Raw genomic sequence first — 22,007 nt, 5'->3', positions numbered from 1 at the left:
GTGACATCATCATGGGCCTTAAAGTCTAAGTATTTCAGGCAGCTTCTTTCTATTTCTCTTGCTTCACATTTTCTTTCCCTCTTATTTCAGCTACTGGGTAGTGTACTTATAGTGCCTCCTAACTTTTTCATTACCTCCAGTCTGTTCCTTCGTAGTAAATCTCCATGTGGCTGGTAAAATGATCACTTAAAAATGCAATCTCATGAATTCACAGCCTTTGTACATGGTTTCCTCTTAGCGTCATAGCTCGCCTACCTTTTGGGCTCAGCTTTGCAGTACTTCCTTCACTGTTTTCCTCTAAGACAAGTAGTCCTTCCATGTTATCATACAGTTGTACTGGGTACCTGACCTTCTATCAAGCCCTGGTCTACCCTGGTCTCTAGCTGCTAGCTTCATGTCTCTCTAGAATTCCCTTTCAGATGATAAAATGCATAAGGGCATATTCTGGTTAAAGTAATCTTAAAAAGGAAAAGTATCTACCTATTGATCTCCAGATACAAATTCTGATTAATTGTTCAAATAATATTTAAGTCTACTAAAATTTGTGAAGTTTTCTTACAGAAAAACATAGCACAGTTACTTCCGAAGCAAATAAAAACTTCCAAGTTCAAAGATTTTTTTTTAAACTCTTGAGAAATTATCTTTATTCTAATCAGTTGTCTTTTGGTTGCAGCTGTACAAAATAAGAGTAAAAGACACTGAGGTTTTAAGAAAATCATTTCAGTGGTTGGAAATTTTAAGGTCCTCCCTCATGATAATTTTTAAAATAAAAAATGTTTAAATAAGGAAAAGTTGATGGTTATTTTAGAAAAGTACCTGTCTTTTACTATGACCTTTGCTTGCTCATCAATTTCCATCTCTTCTACATTTTCATTCACAGTTTTAATTATCCCATTCTCCTTGTTTTCCTCACTCAGCAGCTCATACCGTCCACTTTCTAAGGCTGACCTCCAGACGTGCCGATCTGCAACCTGCAACAAAATTCAAATTAGTAACCCTGAAAAATGGGATATATTGCTCCTAAGAGACAGGAAGTTCAACATACATATAAAATTAATCCTTAGGCCGGCACCGCGGCTCACTAGGCTAATCCTCCGCCTGTGGCACTGGCACCCCGGGTTCAAATTCCTGTTGGGGAGCCGGATTCTGTCCCGGTTGCTCCTCCTCCAGGCCAGCTCTCTGCTGTGGCCAGGGAGTGCAGTGGAAGATGGCCCAGGCCCTTGGGCCCTGCACCCGCATGGGAGACCAGGAGGAAGCACCTGGCTCCTGGCTTCGGATCAGTGCAATGCACCAGCCGTAGCGGCCACTTAGGGGGTGAACCAATGGAAAAAGGAAGACCTTTCTCTCTGTCTCTCTCTCTCTCACTGTCTAACTCTGCCTGTCCAAAAAAAAAAAAAAAAAAAAAAAATCCTCATTCTAAAACAGATTCTGAATAAAACAAAAAAGGATCTAAAAATAAGGTTATTAAGTGGCCAAAATGGAATTAATGGAATTCATATCACTCAGAGATGACAGCTTTAATACCCAACTTTCTCTATAAAAGAAGCATCAACAATTGTATGATCACTTGACAATAGCAAAGACTGTCATGACTGCAAAGGCATGAACTGAACACATATATCAAGTATGACTCATAGATTTTTAAAAATGTAATGAAGACATTAACAAATCAATCAGATTAGCTGAGAGGACAAGAGGTACTCAGGAAGAAGAAAACATCCTTAACATTTCCAACATCTGGTGACAATATCATACAGCATATTTGTACTATATTAAATTCTTTTTTTTTTTTTTTTTTTGACAGGCAGAGTGGACAGTGAGAGACAAAGACAGAGAGAAAGGTCTTCCTCTTGCCATTGGTTCACACTCCAATGGCCGCCGCAGCCAGTGTGCTGCGGCTGGTGCACCGCGCTGATCCGATGGCAGGAGCCAGGTACTTCTCCTGGTCTCCCATGGGGTGCAGGGCCCAAGCACTTGGGCCATCCTCCACTGCACTCCTTGGCCACAGCAGAGAGCTGGCCTGGAAGAGGGGCAACCGGGACAGAATCCGGCGCCCCAACCGGGACTAGAACCTGGTGTGCCAGCGCCGCAAGGTGGAGGATTAGCCTAGTGAGCTGCGGCGCCGGCCATTAAATTCTGTTTAAGAAAACTGTCATTCAAAATATTTAAGAAAGTATATATTTATATATAAACATTTTATGCAGGAGCATAAACTTACATTTTCATTAAAAAAAATCATTCCCTGGTGTTTATTCAAAATACAGGTGACTTACATATCAAGTAATGAACAAATATGATCAAAATCCTAGAACACACAAATTGTATACACTAAAAATGGGGAAAGGTACAAACCTTGATTGCTCCTAATGTTCCCTGATAGATTCTGTCTTCAATATCCAAAAGAAAGTCTCTCAGTCTCAGTTCAAGTTGCCTTTCTGCAGACATCTGAGATGGATCACATGCACTGGAAGATCTTCCCCGAGTACACAGAGGTTTGCTATCAGCTTGAGGTTTGTCTAAAACAGTAATCAAATACTTCCATTATGATTTTATTAAAACTACAGTCCTATGTGACTGTTATAATTTTGAGATAATGAAAAAAAAGCACTCTGTAAATCCTCAAGTACCAAAAATAAAAAATAAATACTTGCAAATCATGCATCTGTAAAGGACTTTTATCCAGAATGAACTCTTATAATTTAAGAAAGTGACAAATAACCCAGTTTAAAAATGGGCCAAGGAACTGAGTAGACTTTTCTTTAAGGAAGATATACAAATGGCCAATAAGTTCACTTAAATGTATTCAACATCATTAATCAAAACCACAATGAAGTACCACTTCATACCCAGTAGAATATCTGTAATAAAAATCAGGTAAGTGTCAGCAAGGTCACAGAAGAATTGCAGCCTTCATACACTGGGGAGGGAAAATAAAATAGTGCAGCTGTTCTGGGAAACAATCTAGCAGTTTCTCAAAGGATTAACCAGTTTCCAGCAATTCTACTCTTAGGTACGTGTTCAGAATAAATGAAAATCTATGTTGACATAAACACTTAAATGTGAATGTGTATAGTAGCATTATTCATAACAGTCAAAATGTAGAAACAAAATATCTATCAACTAACAAATGGGTAAGTAAAATGTGTTATATACATACAAGGTGATCTATAGAGATAGTTATGGTTGCAAGGGACTGAGGGGAAGTGAGACTGCCAATGGTACAGGGTTATTGTCTTCTTGGGTGATAAAACTGTCCTAAAATGGAATGTAGTAACACTTGCACCTTAGAAGTATTTATTTGAAACACACACACCACTTCCCATCTGTTGGTTCACTCTACAAATGCCCACAACGTCTAGAGCTGGGCCAAGCAGGAGCTGAGAACTCAACTTGGGTCTTCCATGTGGGTGTAAGGGATGCAAATACTTGAGTCATCACTTTCTGTCTCCCAGTGTGCACATTAGTTGAAAGATGGAACTGAAAGCAGAGCTACAATTGAAATCCAGGCACTGATACAGATGTCCCAAGCAGTATTTTAACTGCTACACTGAACATCTACTCCCGAATTCTAACTTTATGTAGGTAATTAGACAGTATGTTAAAGCTATTTTTCAAAAAGAAGGAATTATTTGCTATGGTTTTTAATCCTAGGAAGAACTGAAAAAGTCACAGTAAACTGATTCTAAATATAAGCGGCTCTATACCAAAAGAATCTCATTTAACAATATAAAAAATATCTACTGCTTTCTCTATCCTCATTGGATCAGCCATCAAATAGGAAATGCTGCTGCTACCTGATCTCCCACTGCAACCAATCTCCATAAAAGTGATCATTTATGGAACCTGTCCTGGAACCGTCAGCTAAAATGCTTAGTGAGTAACCTCATTCCTACTATACTATCTCCAAAACTGATGGCAGCCTTAGAGCTTTGGACATTCAGTCTATTGACCAAGGAATGAGAACAGGAAGAATGTGTACAATGAGCAAATGTGTTCCTCATTTTCAAAATAGACCCCAGTGGAATTTGCAGGCCCTAGGAGGCAGTGGCGATGGCTCAAGCAGCTGGATCCCTGCCACTCATGCGGGAGACCTGGACAAGGTTCCCAGCTCCTAGCTTCAGCACTCCCCATCCCCACCTCAAGCACTGTGGGCATCTGGAGAATAAGCCAGTGGATGGGAGCTCTGTCTCACAAAAAAGACAGATTCCTAAATTCTAACTTGCAAATTGAAAGCAGGGTCAAAATGAAGATGAGGTGTTTTAAATAGACTTCTAATCATCACAAAAAATGTTTACTCAATGACTGGTGACTGCAGAAGAAAAAATAAAAGAAATAGTTTTCACTGAAACTATACCTGAAAAATGAAATTTCTCTTCAGAAAAACGGGCTAGCTGTGCACATATTCTGCTTTTCTCTTGCAACAAAGTTTCTTTTAAGGCACTTTCTCTGTGTCCTCTAGAATTAAGGGCTTCAATAAGCTGATCCAGTTGTTCACAAGAACTGTAAAAGCACCACCGATTTGGCTTATGCACTGGTTTTGGCAGCTGCACAGAATCATCACACAGACCTTGGTCAACGTTGGAGGTAGGTTCAGACTTCAAAGACTCTTCGGTTTTGGTGGATACCTGAGGATCCTGAGACTGTACATTACTCTGAAATGATGAAGGTCTAGGCAACAGCATGTCTTCCGTGAGACCAGAATAATCCTCTTCAATAAACAATCCAGGAATGGAAGGGAAAATCCAGTATCGTCTATACATGCGGTCACGGCCCAAGGGAAAGATATTGGTGCATGCTATGGCACTTTGGATTTTTTCTAAAAGCTCTTTCTCTTTTCGTTGGTGTTCTTGTTTTAAAGCTTCTTCCTCATCAGTATTAAGAGGCTCTCCTGTTACACAGTTGATCTCTTCTTGCTTGATAAGTTCTTTAAATCCACTTTGATCTCTTTTCCCTGTAGCTGAAAAAACATTTATCACTGTCATATGTTTGAAATTTTCACTAGAAAAACACGAGATACAAAGTTACCCCAAGTTATTACTGTTAGAGGCTGAACTGTGACCTACCCCTATTCATGCTGCTGAAGCACTGCCAGTGTGATGTCATTTGGAGACAGTGCCTTTAAGGAGAAAATTAAGGTCCAACGAAGTCACAGGGTGCAGCCCTAATCTGCCAGGCCTGGTGTCCTCATAAGAATTGGAGGAGACACCAGAGCACTCACTCTTCGGTATACACAGAGAAAAAGTCATCTGAGGACACAGCAAGAAGATGCTATCTGCAAGCCAGTCAGAGACCTCACCAGACACCAACCCTGCCGGCACCTGATCTTGGACTTCCAGCCTTCAGAACTATGAGAAAACAGATCTCTGTTGTTGGTATGCAGTCTGAGTAGACTAAGACACTATAAGAAACCGATACCCTTCAGTCTAGAGGAACATGCAAAATCTGTTATGTGCACACTGAAGAGCACAGTCTATTAGTTACCTGTAACAGCCACATAGCCCTTCTTTTAAGGTAAGGATCAGCAAACTACCTGAGTTAGCTAGTAAATACGTTAGGCTCTGTGGGTCACAGGGTCTGTCGCAACCACTCAGCTCTGCCATTATGATGTAAGAGCAGTACTAGACAATATATAGATTAATGAGCTTGACTGTGTTCAATAAAACCTCATTCATGGACATTTAAGATCATTCCCCCGATTCATTTTTTCAATTATTTGAAAATTTTTAGCCTTTGAAGTCTATAACAACAGAGGGCAAGGGCAAGCCAGATTTGGTGCACAAGCTGTCATTTTCTATCCAACACTTTAAGGTAACAAAACCACTAATTTTAAGATAGGCATCTTGGAATCCAAAAGGATACCCTTTCCCACAGGAGGCTTGACTCCATGAAGAACCTCTGCTCAGAGGTGGGAGCAGAGGCTGTCTGTGTAACTTATGTAACTTCTGGGTCCTACTTCCTTTCTTCTTTTCCCCTTTCCAACTAGCTAAAATGGAGACATGGTGGTAAATTACTTTGGAACATGAGAATAGCAACAAAATCCTAAGAATGGGAGTACCAACATAGAAGAGCTTGGACCACTAATGAGCTGTTGGGACTTTTACAATACGTTGGAGAACTAAACTTTTCTCGTTTTAGTAGCCATTAAACTGCTTAAATAATAGGAGAATATTCCTTCTATTGTTTTTGCTTAAAATAGTTTGTGAAGATGGATTTATCCATTTCTTTGAAATCTGGAAGTATTTACTCAGAAAGCTAAGTCTGATGTTTTTCTTTGTAGGAAGACTTTTAGTGCTGAATCTATTAAAATATTATTTATTTATTTGAAAGGTAGAATTAGAGAGAGAGAGAGAGAGAGACCGAGTTCTCCCATTCACTGGTTCACTCCCCAAATGGCCACAACAGCGGGGGCTGGGCCAGGCCAAAGCCACGAGCCTGGAACTCCATCCAGGTCTAGCACATGGGTGGCAAGGACCAAAGTACTCAGGCCATCTTCCACTGGCATCCATATGGGGATGCAGTAGCTTAACCTGCTGTGCTACAATGCCAGCACTGTGAATCAAATACTTTAATGTTTGGGATCATTCACATTTTAAAACGTCTTCACAGATCCATTTGGATCATTGCTATTTTTCTAGGATTCACTTCAATTTTTGCTTGTATTTTCAAATTTATTGCCAGAAAGCTGTATCTTTCTGTAACTTATATTTCTACTGTATCTATAGTTATGCTGTTCCCCTTTTTAGTTCTAATTTTTATTGATCCCCTCTCTTATAAAAAATCACTTTCAACAAAGGTTGTCTAAGTTTCTTTTCCAAAAGAACTTTTGTCTTTTTTCTTCTCTATTGTTCCATTTTTTAAAAAATTTATTTATCAGAGATGACTTTTTAATGCAGTAGACTAAGCTGCAACCTGCAATGACAGCATCCCATATTGGAGCCCTGGTTCAAGTCCAGGCTGCTCCACTTCCAATCCAGTTCCTTGCTAATGTACCTGGGAAAGCAGTGGAAATTGGTACTGGACTTGGGCCCCTGCACCTACATAGAAGACCTGGATGGAACTTCTAGGTCCTGACTTCAGCCTGGCTCAGCCCTGGCCATTGAGGCCATCTGTGGAGTGAACGAGTCGATGAAGATCTCTCTCTGTCTTTCCCTCTCTCTAACTTTGACTTTCAAAATAAAGAAATCAGGACCGGAGCTGTGGCACAGCGGTTGGGGCTGCCGCCTGCAGTGCCGGCATCCCATGTGGGCACCAGGTTCGAGTCCCGGCTACTCCATTTCCAATCCAGCTCTCTGCTATAGCCTGAGAAAACAGTGGAAGACGGCCCAATTCCTTGGGCCCCTGCACCCACATGGGAGACCCGGAGGAAGCTCCTGCTGCTGGCTTTGGATCAGCGCAGCTCCAGCCATTGTGGCCAGCTAATGAGTGAACCAGCAGATGGAAGACCTCTCTCTCTGCCTTTCCTCTCTCTGTTAACTCTTTCTCTCAAATAAATAAATAAATCTTAAAAAAAATCATAAAAAATAATAAAACACATGAAATAGTAAATGCAAAAGCTCAGCAAAACTTGCTGACTAAAAGTTGAAGTTACAAGGAACTGACATAAATGAGACAGGAATGTTCTCTCTCTTCCCTAAGGTACAAATTACATATGAATAAAGACCTAATAATCACAAATATATTAATATAACTTTATAATTTCATCTCCTCACAAAATAGTCACAATTTTTACAACTCAACATATCTATGAGGTGTGTATTAATAAGAAAATGCACCCTGGAATCAAAAGAACATATATTTGGAATCACAAATCATCAATTTCAAAGTAGCTGAATTAATATAGTGCCTTATCAATTAAAAATAAACAAGCATGCCCTTAAGAAATTCCATTATTACCCCTTCTGCCTCTTTTATGTGATCCAGGGTCATCTTCATCTTCAGTGACTGTATCTTGATCTAGTTCTTTTTGCTCTATTTCTTTGCTCTCAGTGCTGGTATCAAAATATTCCCTTTCTTCCTCCCTTTAGGATAAAAACAGATTACATTTATTAATGAATATAATTTTACTCATGAAACATTTATTGCCTACGTATGAAGTACCAGGCATTATGTTTAGGAAGTAGAAAACAACATGACACAGAGTTTATGGTCTTGCAGAGAAAATGGATAACTATATAAAGCATATTAAAATTAGAAAGTACTAAAGCAGATCTTGAAAGTACTAGCATTTCAAGAAGAGTCAAGTCAAGTTTTAGAGATTAAGAAAGCCTGCTTGCCTAAAGAAGTGACATTAAATTGTGACACCAGGGAGCCTGGCAAAGAGTGGGCAGGCAGGAGAGAAGCTAAAAGAAAAAGAGTGAGCTTGTAATTTTGAAGAAAGCAGAAATGAAAAAGTAGTAATTCAAGATACAGATGAGAAAAAAAATGAAAGGTTATGTTATGCGGTGGCTTGTAGGGAATTATCCAAAAAGCAATGGGGAAAAAATCTGAAGTATTTAGAAAAGGAAAGTATGACTGATTGATTAGAAAGCACCCTGGTTGCTATGTGGAAAATTATCTGGCAGAAAAAGTAGATGGGGGGAACCAAGAAAAGAAGGCACTTTCCTAGTGCAGGTGGTTGGCTAGGCAGTTCAGAATAGGAAGGAATAAACAGACAAACCAGGAGGAGAAAAGCAGACAAGTTTCAGACAGATCTCAGGAGGCAGAGTGAATACCATATGTTTTCTCTAGTATGTTATCTAAATTAAAACTAAAATCACACGAGCCTGGAAATACATTCTACTATTTATGTTCCCTATCCAAAGTGGAGTTTTGCAAGCTCAGATGTATGCAGGAGCCAGATATAAAAAAGTGAGGCTGGTCAACTATAAGAAATATGAAGTGGAATCTATACCATGCTTCTTTCTTTTTAAAGAACTGAGACATAATTTACATATCATAAAAATCACCATTTATAATATTACAATTAAGTAATTTTTTGTATATTCACAAGGTTAACAATCATTATCATTATCTAATTCCAGAACACTTTCAGCATTCCAAAAGAAAAATCCTATATTCACCTATAATCATTTCCCATTTCTTCATATTCTGCTGCTTCTTGGCAACCACTCATCTACTTTCTATCTCTATACATCTGTCTGTTCTGACCATTTCACCTAAATGAAATTATGTGACATGGGGTCTTATTTGATTAGTGTCTTTAACTTAGAAAAATACTTTCAAAATCCATCCACATTGTAGCATTTATTAAAACCCCACTCCTTTTTATTGCTAAGTAGTATTCTCTTGTACAGTTATATCACAGAAAGGAATCCATTTTTTTTATCTGTTCATCAACTAATGGACATTTGGGTTGTTACCACTTTTTTTTTAAAAGATTTATTTATTTATTCATTCATTTGAGAGGCTGTTACAGACAGAGAAGGGAGGGACAGAGAGAAAGGTCTTCTATCCACTGATTCACTCTCCAAATGGCCACAACAGCTGGGGTGATTTGAAGCCAGGAGCAAAGAGCTCCTTTGGGGTCTCCCATATGGGCGCAGAAAGGCCCAAGCACTTGGGCCACCCTCCACTGCTCTCCCAGGCACATTAGCAGAAAGCTGGATTGGAAGTAGAGTAGCCAGGACTAGAACCGGCATGCATATGGGATGCTGGTGCATAGACAGAAGCTTAACCTACTATGCCAAAGTGCTGGTCCCTTTTTTGAATGTTAACGCATACACTTGAGGACTGTCTTGACAGGTTTGCTAACACAATTATCATGTACCTATAGAAGACTGCTTTTTTTTGGAACCAGCCATCTGTGGGTTAAGCCATGGCTTGCAATCTTAACTGAGCATGGGTTAGAGTCCTGGGTACTCTGCTTCTGATCCAGCTCCCTGCTAATGTGCTTGGGAAGGCAATGGAGAACAGCCCATGTGCTTCGGCCCTGCTGCCCATCTGGGAGACCAGGACGGAGTTCCAGGCTCCTGGATTCAGCCTGGCCCAACCCTGGCTGTTGTGGTCATTTGATAAGTGAACTGGTAGATGGAATAGCTCTCTCTGGCACTCTGCCTTTCAGATAAAATTAAATTAAAAAAAAAAAAAAAAGGAACTTTTTTTTTTAAACATTTGAAAGCGTTTGAGTTTAAGGTGTTTGATTTTTATTTTTTGTGTATGTTAAGATGAATAATGTTCAAACCATACCCTATGGATATTTCTGCAGCAGAATTTCTTTGCTCATCTTCTTTCAGTTTTTCTTGTTTCTCTTTCATTTTTTGTTCTTGCTCCTTAAGCTTTTCTTCCTTCTTTTTACGGATTCTGAAAGTTAAAATAAACTGTTATAGTCTACATGATGCAAAGACATTTAATTTTTAGCATCTTGCCTTTAATTATCAAATTGTGGAAAGTGTTTCAAAGCATATTATAAAACCATGATACAGTGATTTATTCACAATATTTTTATAAAGCCATCAAATACTAGTGTAAGTCAATGCTACACTGTAACAGATTGTAAAATATGGTTAAACACCTTTGATTAGCATGACTATCTCTTACCTAGCAGCTGCTTCTTCCCTCTCTTTTCGATGCTGTTCTGCTTTTAGCTCCCGGAACTCCTGCTTTGCCTGTCGTAATATATCAACATAATCTTCAATGAAATCCCTAGTAGACACTAGGGTCAGTAGCTTCCCACAGAGAGCATGAAGTATCTTCATTTTTTCTCCTGTAAAAAAGTGGTAAATAAATTCTGTATCATTGATGACAAAAAAAAAAAAACTGAAAAATTTTGTTAATCTATGTAAAAATGCCAAAAAAGGGCCTGTGTTGTGGTACAACAAGTTAAGGCACAGCACATGATACCAGTATCTCATATTAGTGCTGGTTTGAGTCCCAGCTACTTTGCTTCCAATACAGCTTCCTACTAACGTTCCTGGGAAGGCCCTGGAAGATGGCTCTTAAGTACTTGGGCCTCTGCCACTGATCTGGGAGACCTGGATGGAGTTCTGGGCTCCTTGCTTTGGCCTGGAGCAGTCCCAGCTATAGCAACCATTTGGAGAATGAACTAGAAAATGAAAGATCTCTCTTTCTGTCTCTCCCATTCTCTGTAACTCTTTCAAATAAAAAAAAATCATAAATAAATCTTTAAAAAGTTTAAAAACTGACTCATTAGGATTTCTCACCAGCCACATTACTTTTCTGGACATAGAGATTTAAGAAAGTAAGAAGTGGCAATCTGTAAAGTTTACCTGGAGTCAAATCATACACGGAAGTATTTGACAGTTTCTTCACTAGACTGGGATTGCTCAAGCGAAGCTCCATACAGGCATCATCTGTAGCATCAAATCCTCCTCGCTTCTGGTATCTGTACTTTGCATTTGCTGATGTAACATCAGCGCCTGAGGCTAAGATATGCAGTCTGAGGATTTCAGAGAGAGTGCAGCTGTCAAGATCCAAGCTTTTCAAACTGCAGCCTATAGTTGTTAAAAATGAAACAGTCATTTAGAATATAAATAATTATTCAGTGATGTAAAATGTACCTTTATAAATTGAAAATAAAAAGCGAAACAAAAAAATAAAACCCACACATACCCTGGTGTAACTGTGGCCATGCAGCTGCCAAAGATGCAACTGCAGACAGTGCAGATTTTGTGGGGTCTGCATCTTCATCCAAAGCCTCTGTTAAATCTTTAAGGAAATAAATACTTTATTCTAGTGCAAATCAAAGCTTGAATATTTGGGAATAAGGCCCTTTAAAATGATGAAACAAACAGCAAACAGCTTAACATTCAGGAACCTCAGAAGAATCAACACTAGATACATTCATATTCTGTCCAGTCTGCACCTACAAGTATCAATCCTAAAACATGCACTACACACTAACATTTTCCTGTCATAAAATAGAGAAGACCAACAAAATGCGCTTATATGTTCCAAAACAAAATGTTTCAGATCAAACCATAACCAAATATGGGTTATAAACATCACAAAATCTTCACAGAAAAATAGCTAAGAGCTTAAAGACAGCATGCTGTCACTAATTTATCTTCATTAAAAAGTCCAATATTTTATTTTAAAAAGCCTCCAATCAAAATATAATAGAAAGATTTCCCTGTATTTTATGAATATACTGTGATATTTTAAGTGTGGTGTACACAGCTTCAGACTAAGAGTCAGATAACATGTATCATAGTCTTAGTTCTGCCATTGACTAATGAGATCCCCTGGAGACAAATCACTTAATCTAGGCTTCATTTTTTCTAAAAGGGTGAGTATAGATCAGCAGTTTTCAAATTCTTCAAACAAAGCATTTTTTAGAAGCTCAACACAAAAGAGATAAAAGATGGCCTTGTGACAGTAGATGAGAGGATGAGAATCCGGCCAGGTCATCATTCCAGCTCCCCTGTAGTGACCCTCGGGCGTCTGAACAACTTGTAGAGCACTTTGAATTAAAGTTTGAAAATCGCTGGGCTAATCTGGTTCTGCGTTTCCTTCATCTTCCATCATATGATTTCCCCTATCAAACTTTGAAGGTTGATAAAATTAACCTCAGAGAATAGAACTGCTGTCCTTTACTAAGGAAAAATGTGGCTCTGGGATCATGTCTGATTTCAAGTAGTCAATTTCATGATATTCAATCCAGAGACAGGACCATACAGAAGTTACCTGACTATACTTTGCGGATGCGCATACACCAAAGTCATTTTTACCAGGCCTAATCTAGCCCAAATGACAGATACTGAATTTTTCCTCACCAGGGAAATCCTAGACCTACCCAATTACACATGAAGCCAAACAAACTTCACAGGCACTCTAAAGCTAACAGTCCTAGATACACAGCAGTAAAAGTATGACTGCTCTCTTTCATAGCAGCAATCACCGCTTTTAACCTACACTATCTGTGGAGAATTATAATTTCCTAGAAAAAAGGCCTTAAAGGCCTAAGGAAATGATCTACCACTGAAGAGGCAGTTTATCTTTAGTTGTGCTAAATAAATTGCTAAAATACATTCTTTATTTCCATTATCTATTATATGGTACTGTTATAAAACTAAATAGTGTAGGATTTACTTATAGTTAGTCACTTTGGTACTTTATACCAAGAAAATACAGCTGAACTGTATCTAGTAGGATATGACTATTTGAGACAGATACATTTATTAGCATTATAATCTAGACTCATGTACATACATTTTTAAAACTTTAAACAATGATATCCAGCAAATACAGAAAACTACATAAGGAGGATGCTCTTTTTCCTATACTTTGAGAGATTTTTAAGCTCATGATGTCAGACTAACAGAAGAATGGACATATTCAGTACAAAATTTTTAAAACTGCAAGTCAAAGTTTCAGAAATTTGATATCAAAATAGAGCCAAAGGGTCAGAGATCTCCTTGAAAACAGATATTTGTTGTATAAGCAGTACTAGGAAAACAAATATTGAAACTTTCTACCTTGTTACCTACTTAGAAGCAATACAATCTAGCTATTAACAGGCTCTACAACTGAGTTTGTATCCCATCCTTATCAGCTGTGCTTCTTTGAGCTAAGTCTCAGTTTCTTGATATGCAAAATGCAGAAGATAATTACAACTACCTCATGAGAGTAGTTTGCACATCTTAGTAGCTCACATCATTTACTGGTTATGTGAGCTTGAGTAAATAACCTCAATGAACCTCAGTTTTGTCATCACTAAGATAAATTCATCCCTTTCTCTTTTGTACTGTTTTCCCCTTGCTTGAAATAGCATGAAACACCTTACTGATAGGATCATCTAAGAAGTAGAAGAGGGGCCGCGCTATGGCACAGCGGGTAAAGCCTTCACCTGCAGTGCCAGTATCCCATATGGGAGCTGGTTTGAGTCCTGGATGATCTGCTTCCAATGCAGCTCTCTGCTATGGCCTGGGAAAGCAGTAGAGGATGGCCCAAGTCCTTGGGCCCCTGCATCTGTGTGGGAAACCGAAAAGAAATTCCTGGCTCCTAGCTTCAGATCGGCGCAGCTCTGGCCATTGTGGCCAACTGGGGAGTGAACCAGCAGATGGAAGACCTCTCTCTCTCTCTCTCTGCCTCTCCTCTTTCTGTGTAACTCTGACTTTCAAACAAAACAAAACAAAACAAAACAAAACAAAACAAAACAAAACAAGAAGTAGTAGAAGAACATTCAATCCCATCTGACTATTCTACTGCCTCCAAGAAGATTATGGAAAAGCTTTTTTATTACTGAGATGGGAGGACATATGAGGAAAAATCAAGTTATACCTGGGGGAACAATCCAGGGACTTTACTGAAACAGAGACTTCATGTGAACTGTACCAATAATAGGGAAGTGAAAGATGGGTGAAAAATGCCAAACTATGATTTTGTTTCTCCTTAACAAATAAATAAATATTTCTAAAAGGAGCATTAAAACCTTCATTTAGTGGCCAACTTTTTTAAAAAGACAGACCTTATATTTCAAGATACTTTTGTACAGTAGAGCTATAAAAATCACAGATCAAATCATGAATAGCAAATATAACAATAAACACCAACAATTTCCTTTATCCTAGCATCCTAGCTCATTTTCCAACATAATTTCTTTTTCATTCCTCTTTTTTCCCCCCAATCAGGTCTTCCAAAAATTACTAAATTCATCTGCTTCAGGTCCAGAATTAAATACAACTTTATGCTTTGGATTAAGGTCAGAACTTGATCAATAACCCTATAATACTGCTGACAATTACTGAGCTAACGTAACAGCTAGAGATTGAACATTCTCTTTTAATAGGGTAGCTTACCTAAGATGACAATAGGGTTCACATTGCTAAAATGACCTTGCTAAGGGACCCATTATATTAGCACAAGCTAGAGAATACATTCTGCTTGAGAATTCAGGCCATAAAATCAAAAGGCAGCCAGTATCAAGTACATATGCATCAATATTGTGTTGCTTCAGAAGCCAGGGCATAAAGGAAAATGGTCTCAAATTATCTGATGCCATGCCAGCCATCTGAATGGAGGAATGGTTCATCTTTTTGTAGCAACATTCTGCTATCAACGCATCTCCCTTAAATTATTTATTATAGTGAATTTTTATGTAAAATATACTTAAGCATTGTTTATGTCCTTGAATTTATTCCTACATTAACATGTATTACACACTATAGTTAAGAATACAGAATTTAAACAGCAAAGTTTCTAGTTCACAATAATTAGTGAAATAAAAAAATTTTCTTAGCTCTGCTCTAAAAACTGTCAGATCTGAGATGAAATCAATAACAGCACTTTCACTTTAGAGTATTCAAAGCATTTCCCCAAGTTGGGTAAGACAGAAAAAAAAAAAAAAAAATCAGGGCTATTCTGAAGAATCTCTTTACTGCTCCTCATCAATGAGATCTATAATGCTCCTAAAATCACAGGAACCATCTAAAGGAATAAAAGCAATATAGACTGGTAGAAAATGTCTCCAAGTTGCAGATTACATGAAAATAAACTTTCTAATGAAACAACTGATAATAATGTTGTTAGTATATCACTCAGCAACAGATAATCTGAACAATTTTATTTCTAACTATAAAAGCCAGTTAATCTTAAAATAATCTTAATAAATCAGTTTCATTACAAAGCTACATTTGTTTAATCAGCAATAATGTTGAACTCTGACCTTTGGTGTCAGCATCAGTTATTTGCTCTTTGGCTACTTCCTCTTCTTCTTCAGCTATCGCCTGGAAGATTGCAGTCAGGAAGAAAAAAAGCAATTCACATAGTGGGCCTTCACTGTCATTTCCTACAAGAGCTTCCTCTAACACTTCTGTGAACAAAATGTTTAAAAAAAATTTAAAGTTCTGTTCATACACCCCCCCCCCAAAAAAAATCCTGCCAGAATAGCAAACATTTAACTTAACAATAGCTTCACAACTATTTTATTAAGTGTTCATTTATGAAAGAAATCAAAGATAAAAAATACTTCAAAATTATTCCAATAAAATACAACATCATAAGCCAAAGCCACTGCATTCAAAAAAGCCAAAATAGCCAATAGACCAATGCTCTATTCAATCTATATTTCAAATTGAGGTATAAATTTAAAAATGTTAATTTTATTCTAATTTGAGTAATAATGCAACTATTTGTATTATTCTCATTTTTTGAGGATAACATGGGACATTACTGTTTATCCAATAGCGCCTAGGAGAGGTAATTATCATCATTAGGTTTTAATTCTAGCATCGTGTCCAAGTGATAAATACATATTTCTTCCTTAGCTCCTGCATCAGCACTGTTTAGACCTTTCTGGTCTGCAAGACACTATGACTTGCTGGGGACGGCGCCCTGGCACAGTAGGTTAATCCTCTACCAGCGGCACCGGCATCCCATATGGGCACCAGTTCTGGTCCCAGCTGCCCCTCTTCTGATCCAGCTTTCTGCTGTGGCCTGGAAAAGCAGTAGAAGATCGCCCAAGTGCTTGGGCCTCTGCATCAGCTTGGGAGACTGGGAGGAAGCACTGGCTGACCCTGGCTTTGGATCGGCGCAGCTCTGGCCATTGCGGCCATTTGGGGAGTGAACCAGTGAATGAAAGACCTTTCTCTCTGTTTCTCCCTCTAACTGTCTGCAACTCTACCTCTCAAATAAATAAAATATTAAAAAAAAAAAAAGACACTATGAACTTGCCTCACCTAGCTCATAAGGATAAACAGTTTGAGAGCCCATCTAAAGAATACATGTACTCTGTTTTGGAGGGTCTCTACATGGATCATAAGAAAATTATTTTTGGGGCCGGCCCTGTGGTGCAGTGGAATGAGCTGCTACTTGCAATGCTGGCATCCCATATGAGCATCCGTTTGAGTCCCAGTTACAATACTTCCAAACCAGCTCCCTACTAATGCACCTGGGAAAGCAGCAGAAGATGGCCCAAGTGCGTGGGCCCCCGCCACCTAAATGGGAGGCATGTTTTCCCTGGCTCTGGCTTTACTCTGGGCTATTTGGGGGAGTGAATTAACAGATGGAAGCTTTCTGTTTTTCAAATAAATAAATGTATCTTTTTTTTTTTTTTAAAGGAAATTATTTTTCTATTTAATAGCTAAAAATTCAAACTTTGATGCAAATCCCTCATTAAATTCTACTATAAATATTAATATATTGGGCTGGAGTTGTGACTTAGGTTATTCTGCCATCTATAATGCCAGCATCCCATATGGGTGCTGATTTGAGTTCCAGCTGTTCTGCTTCCAATCTAGTTCTCTAATGTGCCTGAGGAAGCAGCAGCAGATGGTCTAAGTCCCTGCCCCTGCACCCATGTGGGAGACCTGGATAAAGCTCCTGGCTCCTTGCTTTGGTCTGGGGCCAGTCCTGGCCATTGTGGCCATTTGGGGAGTGAACCAGAGGATGGAAGATCTCTCTTTCTCTTCCCCTCTCTCTGTGACTGCCTTTCACATAAATAAAATAAATCTTGAAAAAAAAAAAAAAAAAAAAAAAAAAAACCTTACATAACAACAGACTTACAAATCAGTTAGGCAATAACTCATCTGCAAACCAACATACCACACCGTCCACTGAAGGATTCTATTCCTCCAGGAGGAATCCCAGGAGGACTGTAACTGCCCTAACCAATGGGGTGCAGCAGCAGTAAGGCAGGGCCAGTTCTAGGTCTAGCCTTTAAGAGGACTGGCAGTTTCTGCTTCTGGTCACATGTGCATGCATGAAGAAGCCATCTTGACAGCTGGCCAGGTGATGCTACGGATTGCAGTCTCAAACTGCTGTGTTACTATCAACCACTTAGTCACCCAAATGGAGAGCCAGACAGCTAAGACCAACGACACTGCAGAACTTTGAGAGTGTGCTTTTTTTTTTTTTTTTTTTTTTTTTTTTTTTTTTTTTTTTTTTTAAGATTTATTTATTTGAAAGGAAGAGTTACACAGAGAGATCTTTCATATGCTGGTTCATGTCCCAAATAGCCGCAATGATGGGGGCTGGGTCAGGCCAAAGCCAGGAGCCAGGAGCTTCTTCCTTGTTTCCCATGTGCGTGCAGAGGCCTGAGGACTTAAGCCATCTTCTGCTGCTTTCCCAAGCACATTAGCAGGGAGGTGGATCAGAACTGGAGTAGCCAGTACTTGAACTGTTGCCCACATGGGATGCTGGTGCTGCAGGCCATGGCTTTAACCCACTGTGCCACAGCACCAGCCCCTTAGAGAATTTTTTTTTTAACCAACCAATTCAATTTTAGGGTGAACTATAACACTGAAACAGATAACCAGAATACTTGCCTAGGGTTACTCCCTCAGGAAACTCATCCTGAAGATCAAAAAGTTCCCCAAATGCATTAAGGAACTCCAAAACCATCAGAGCATCACCGAAGATTTCTGGAGGTAGCCTAGTTTTCACTGGAGTTGGTTCTGGAAGTTCCTGCAAAGTTAAGTAATTTATGTAACTATTTAAACCATGTACAGGAAATTTCAAATGGTAGACACAATATATTCTTTATCTAGTAAGAACTATTCTATGTAGACTAGTGATTCTTACCTTAGATGTTGAGCACAATAACTTTTGGAACTCTTAAGACTTATTTCAATTTTACCAAAAGGACTGGGAGAAAGGGACATTTTTCCTCCTCAAACTAATATAACTTTGGAGCTAGCACTGTGAAGCAGTAGGTTAAGTCTCCACCTGCAGCACCAGCATCCCATATGGGCACCGGTTTGAGTTCTGGCTGCTCCACTTCTGATCCAGCTCCCTGCTAAAGCAGTGGAAAACAGCTCAAGTGCTTGAGCCCCTACACCCCCATGGGAGACTTGGAAGAAGTTCCTGGCTCCTGACTTCAGATCAGCTCAGTTCCAGCCATTGTGGCCATTTGAAGAGTGAAATCAGCGGATGGAAGACCTCTCTGCCTCTCCCTCTCTCTGCCTGTAATTCTGCCTCTCAAATAAATAACTTTTTCTTTTTTTAAAAAAAGAATATAACTTTAGGTTGAAGTGTATAAGAGGATCTCAACCTAGGTTTTGAAGTCAAATTAACTGTGCAATTATTATTTGTAATGCAATTTTTTCTTATGACAGAACATAATTAATCCACCACCTATAAATTTAGAAATGGCATCTTATAAAATGAGATAATTGGGCTTGGTTTGGATACTTCAGTCATTTCTGGAAATAGGCAGAATCCCTAACTAGCGATCAAGTAAAATGTGTGCCTGGTTATGGAGGTTTAGATTATCAAGGATCATACAAATTGACAAATTATGTTTGTAGAATTAAGAATCATTATCAAAGCTTGTTATAAAACACTAACAATGCTACCTTGGAATTCTAAGTATAAACATTTGCTTAACTGGCTATTTCCTCTCAGTTAAATGTAAACAGGTTGCTACTAAATAAAAGAAAGGTTTCATCAGCAAAGTCACATAGGGCAAATAAAACATGTGTGTACCAAACATCATATAACATGCTTATTATACCTTAAGATCATCGCATTCCATGTCTTCTCTAGGTTTACTCCATTGTTTCAAGTATTCCATATACTTTCGCTTTTCTTCACGTAATTTCTCTCTTTCCTGACCAAAAAAATTTAAAAATTCTTTTAAGTTATATTTAGAACAGCATCAGCATCACCCGAGACCCTGTCAGAAATACAAACACTTGAACCCCCCCCAAAACCTACTATACCAGGAACTCTTGGGTTAGGATCCATGTTACTAAGCCATGCTGCGGACTTTTCAAATTTATGCCTAAGAGATTAAAAATGCTTGTTACCCAGCACCTCCTGAAACTACTGTGATCTGACTCTGCCAATAGCAGCTCTACTACTTTGAATCAGTAGGACTATGACAAAGTAATTATATTAGAGTATTTAAAATGAAACCTTCCCTTACATTTGGAATATATTAGTTATTTTCTTTTTTTAAGATTTATTTATTTATTTGAAAGTCAGAGTTACACAGAGAGAGCTCCTGGCTCCTGGCTTCAGATTGGCACAGCTCCAGCCATTGTGGCCAATTGGGGAGTGAACTAGTGGATGGAGCATTTGGGACTTGAACCACTGCCCATATGGGATGCTGGCACTGCAGGCAGCGGCTTTACCTGCTGTGCCACAGCACCGGCCCCTCACTGTTACTTTTCAATAAGTGTGCTTATTTATTTTAAAATATATTTAATACATGTTAGTATTACTCTCTTCCTTTGTAATCTGGAATACCAAAGGCAAACAGATGTGTGTTCATTAAAAGTGCTTATTATAAAATCTAGAAAGTCAGTCTGACTTGGCTGGCTGTTGCAGTTACTTGGGTAGTGAACCAGCAGATGGAGGATCTCTCTCCGACTCCTAAATAATAAATTTTTTTTTGGCTGGCACTGTGGTGTAGTAGACTAAGCCTCTGCCTGCAGCACCGGCATCCCACATGGCTAGTCCTGGCTGCCCCTCTTCTGATCCAACTCTCTGCTGCAGCCTGGGAAAGCTACACACAGCCAGAAAGCCCACACACTTGGGCCCCTGCACCTGTCTGAGAGACCCGGAAGAAGCTCCTGGTTCCTGGCTTCAAATTGGCCCACCTCTGGCCATTGCAGCCATTTGTGGAGTAACAGATGGAAGATCTCTCTCTCTCTCTCTCACTGTCTGTAACTCTGCCTCTTAGATAAATAAATAAAAATAAGAAAGTTACAGAACTTATTAACTGTGTTTTGAGTAGTCTGCTGAAATAAGTCTTTCTCCCCAAAATTGTTGCAGGATGTAAGAGGAGTATCCTCACTGACTGCTGCTAAGAGGTGTAAATAAGCACCTTGAGGGTGGGCATTGTGGCCCAGCAGGCTGAACTGCTGCATGCATTTTTCATCTCATATCAACATCCCCTAACTGAGTGCCTCCACTTCTGATCTTAACAAATGCACAGATGATAGCTGAAGTACTTGAATCCCTGCCACTCAAGTGGGAGATCTGGATGGAGTTCTGGGCTCCTGGCTTCTGTGTGGCCTAGCCCTGCTTAATACAGGCATTTAGGGAGTGAACCAGTGGATGGAAGATGTCTCTTTCAAATAAATAAATAAATGAAATCTTAAAAAACAAAACCAAAACACACACACACATTTGGCAGACTTTTAGCTATTATGTTTACAGAAGTCTTTAAGATGATCTTACCCTTTGACCAATTATTCTAATTCTATAAATTTATCCAAGGATATGGTCTCAGAAAGGCTTTATTTAGAAATTTGAACACAGAATTATTTATCAGCAAAAAATTATAAATCACTTAATAGCTATCTGATGATAATGCAGTCACTAAAAATTCAACTTACATTATTTAATAACATGAAGGAATGTTGTTACAATGTTAAATGAAAAAAGTATATAAAACTGTAGAGTGGATGTTACATTTTTTAAGCCCAGAACAAAGAACTGAATCAAACTAATCAAAGTGTTAATTCTGTCTCTAAGTATTACCATTAGATCATCAGTGAGTTTTTACTATCTACATTCTTTGGTGCAAGCTTGTATTCCTCCAACACTACCACTTCAATGGCATTTTTAAAATAATTAATGAAACTACAGGCAATTTAAGTTACACAGTGTATAACATGAGCCTCTAAGACTACTTATGAATATTCTAGAAAACCTATGAAAAAACTGACATAGAGGAAACCAACAACAGAATTCTCTAAGGGATATCTACCACTGAAAACTAAATAAAAGATTTGCTTAACCATTTTATTAATTACTGTTGGTAACAGAATTTGTTGTATTTTTCTATGTATTTTATCTTTGGAAATATTACATATATTATCTTTCCTAAACTTGCAAGTTTAAATAATGAAAAAAATTCGTAGTAGTTTAAAAGAGGTTTTGGGGCTAGCCAGTATCCTATTTGGGTGCTGGTTTGAGTCTCAGCTGCTCCACTTCGATCCAGCTCCCTGCTAATATACCTGGGAAGAGAGTGGAGGAAGACTACCTGAGTTCTGGGTCCCTGCCCCCTATGTGGGAGACTCAGATGGCATTCCAGGTTCCTGGTTTTGGCCTAGTCCAGACCTGGCCATTATAGCTATTTAGGAAGTGAGCCAGCAGACTGA

General features: G+C 38.7%; 1 protein-coding gene across 7 annotated transcripts in view; it reads right to left on the bottom strand.

Moving 5' to 3' along the window:
- BAZ1A (bromodomain adjacent to zinc finger domain 1A) overlaps positions 1-22,007 on the bottom strand; it is a 101,998-nt gene that overhangs the window by 19,975 nt on the left and 60,016 nt on the right. For 3 of the 7 annotated variants that reach the window (XR_011380761.1, XM_051822160.2, XM_051822163.2), the window contains 13 exons: positions 19,409-19,504; positions 18,222-18,360; positions 15,623-15,769; positions 11,569-11,664; positions 11,226-11,450; positions 10,537-10,702; positions 10,186-10,299; positions 7,894-8,018; positions 5,860-5,983; positions 5,064-5,116; positions 4,355-4,957; positions 2,353-2,516; positions 817-971 (listed from right to left, as the gene is read on the bottom strand). Coding sequence is in view for 5 of the 7 variants with exons in the window: in XM_051822160.2 (XP_051678120.2) it covers positions 817-971; positions 2,353-2,516; positions 4,355-4,957; positions 5,064-5,116; positions 5,860-5,983; positions 7,894-8,018; positions 10,186-10,299; positions 10,537-10,702; positions 11,226-11,450; positions 11,569-11,664; positions 15,623-15,769; positions 18,222-18,360; positions 19,409-19,504 (2,207 nt within the window). In the remaining 2 variants the exon portion in view is untranslated. The remainder of the gene's footprint in view (positions 1-816; positions 972-2,352; positions 2,517-4,354; positions 4,958-5,063; positions 5,117-5,859; positions 5,984-7,893; positions 8,019-10,185; positions 10,300-10,536; positions 10,703-11,225; positions 11,451-11,568; positions 11,665-15,622; positions 15,770-18,221; positions 18,361-19,408; positions 19,505-22,007) is intronic. The other 4 variants (XR_011380762.1, XM_051822162.2, XM_017348259.3 and 1 more) reach the window with 3 other exon arrangements.

Source organism: Oryctolagus cuniculus, chromosome 12, assembly GCF_964237555.1.
Source record: "Oryctolagus cuniculus chromosome 12, mOryCun1.1, whole genome shotgun sequence".
Classification (NCBI taxonomy): domain Eukaryota; kingdom Metazoa; phylum Chordata; class Mammalia; order Lagomorpha; family Leporidae; genus Oryctolagus; species Oryctolagus cuniculus.
This window is presented reverse-complemented; position numbering and strand designations above follow the sequence as displayed.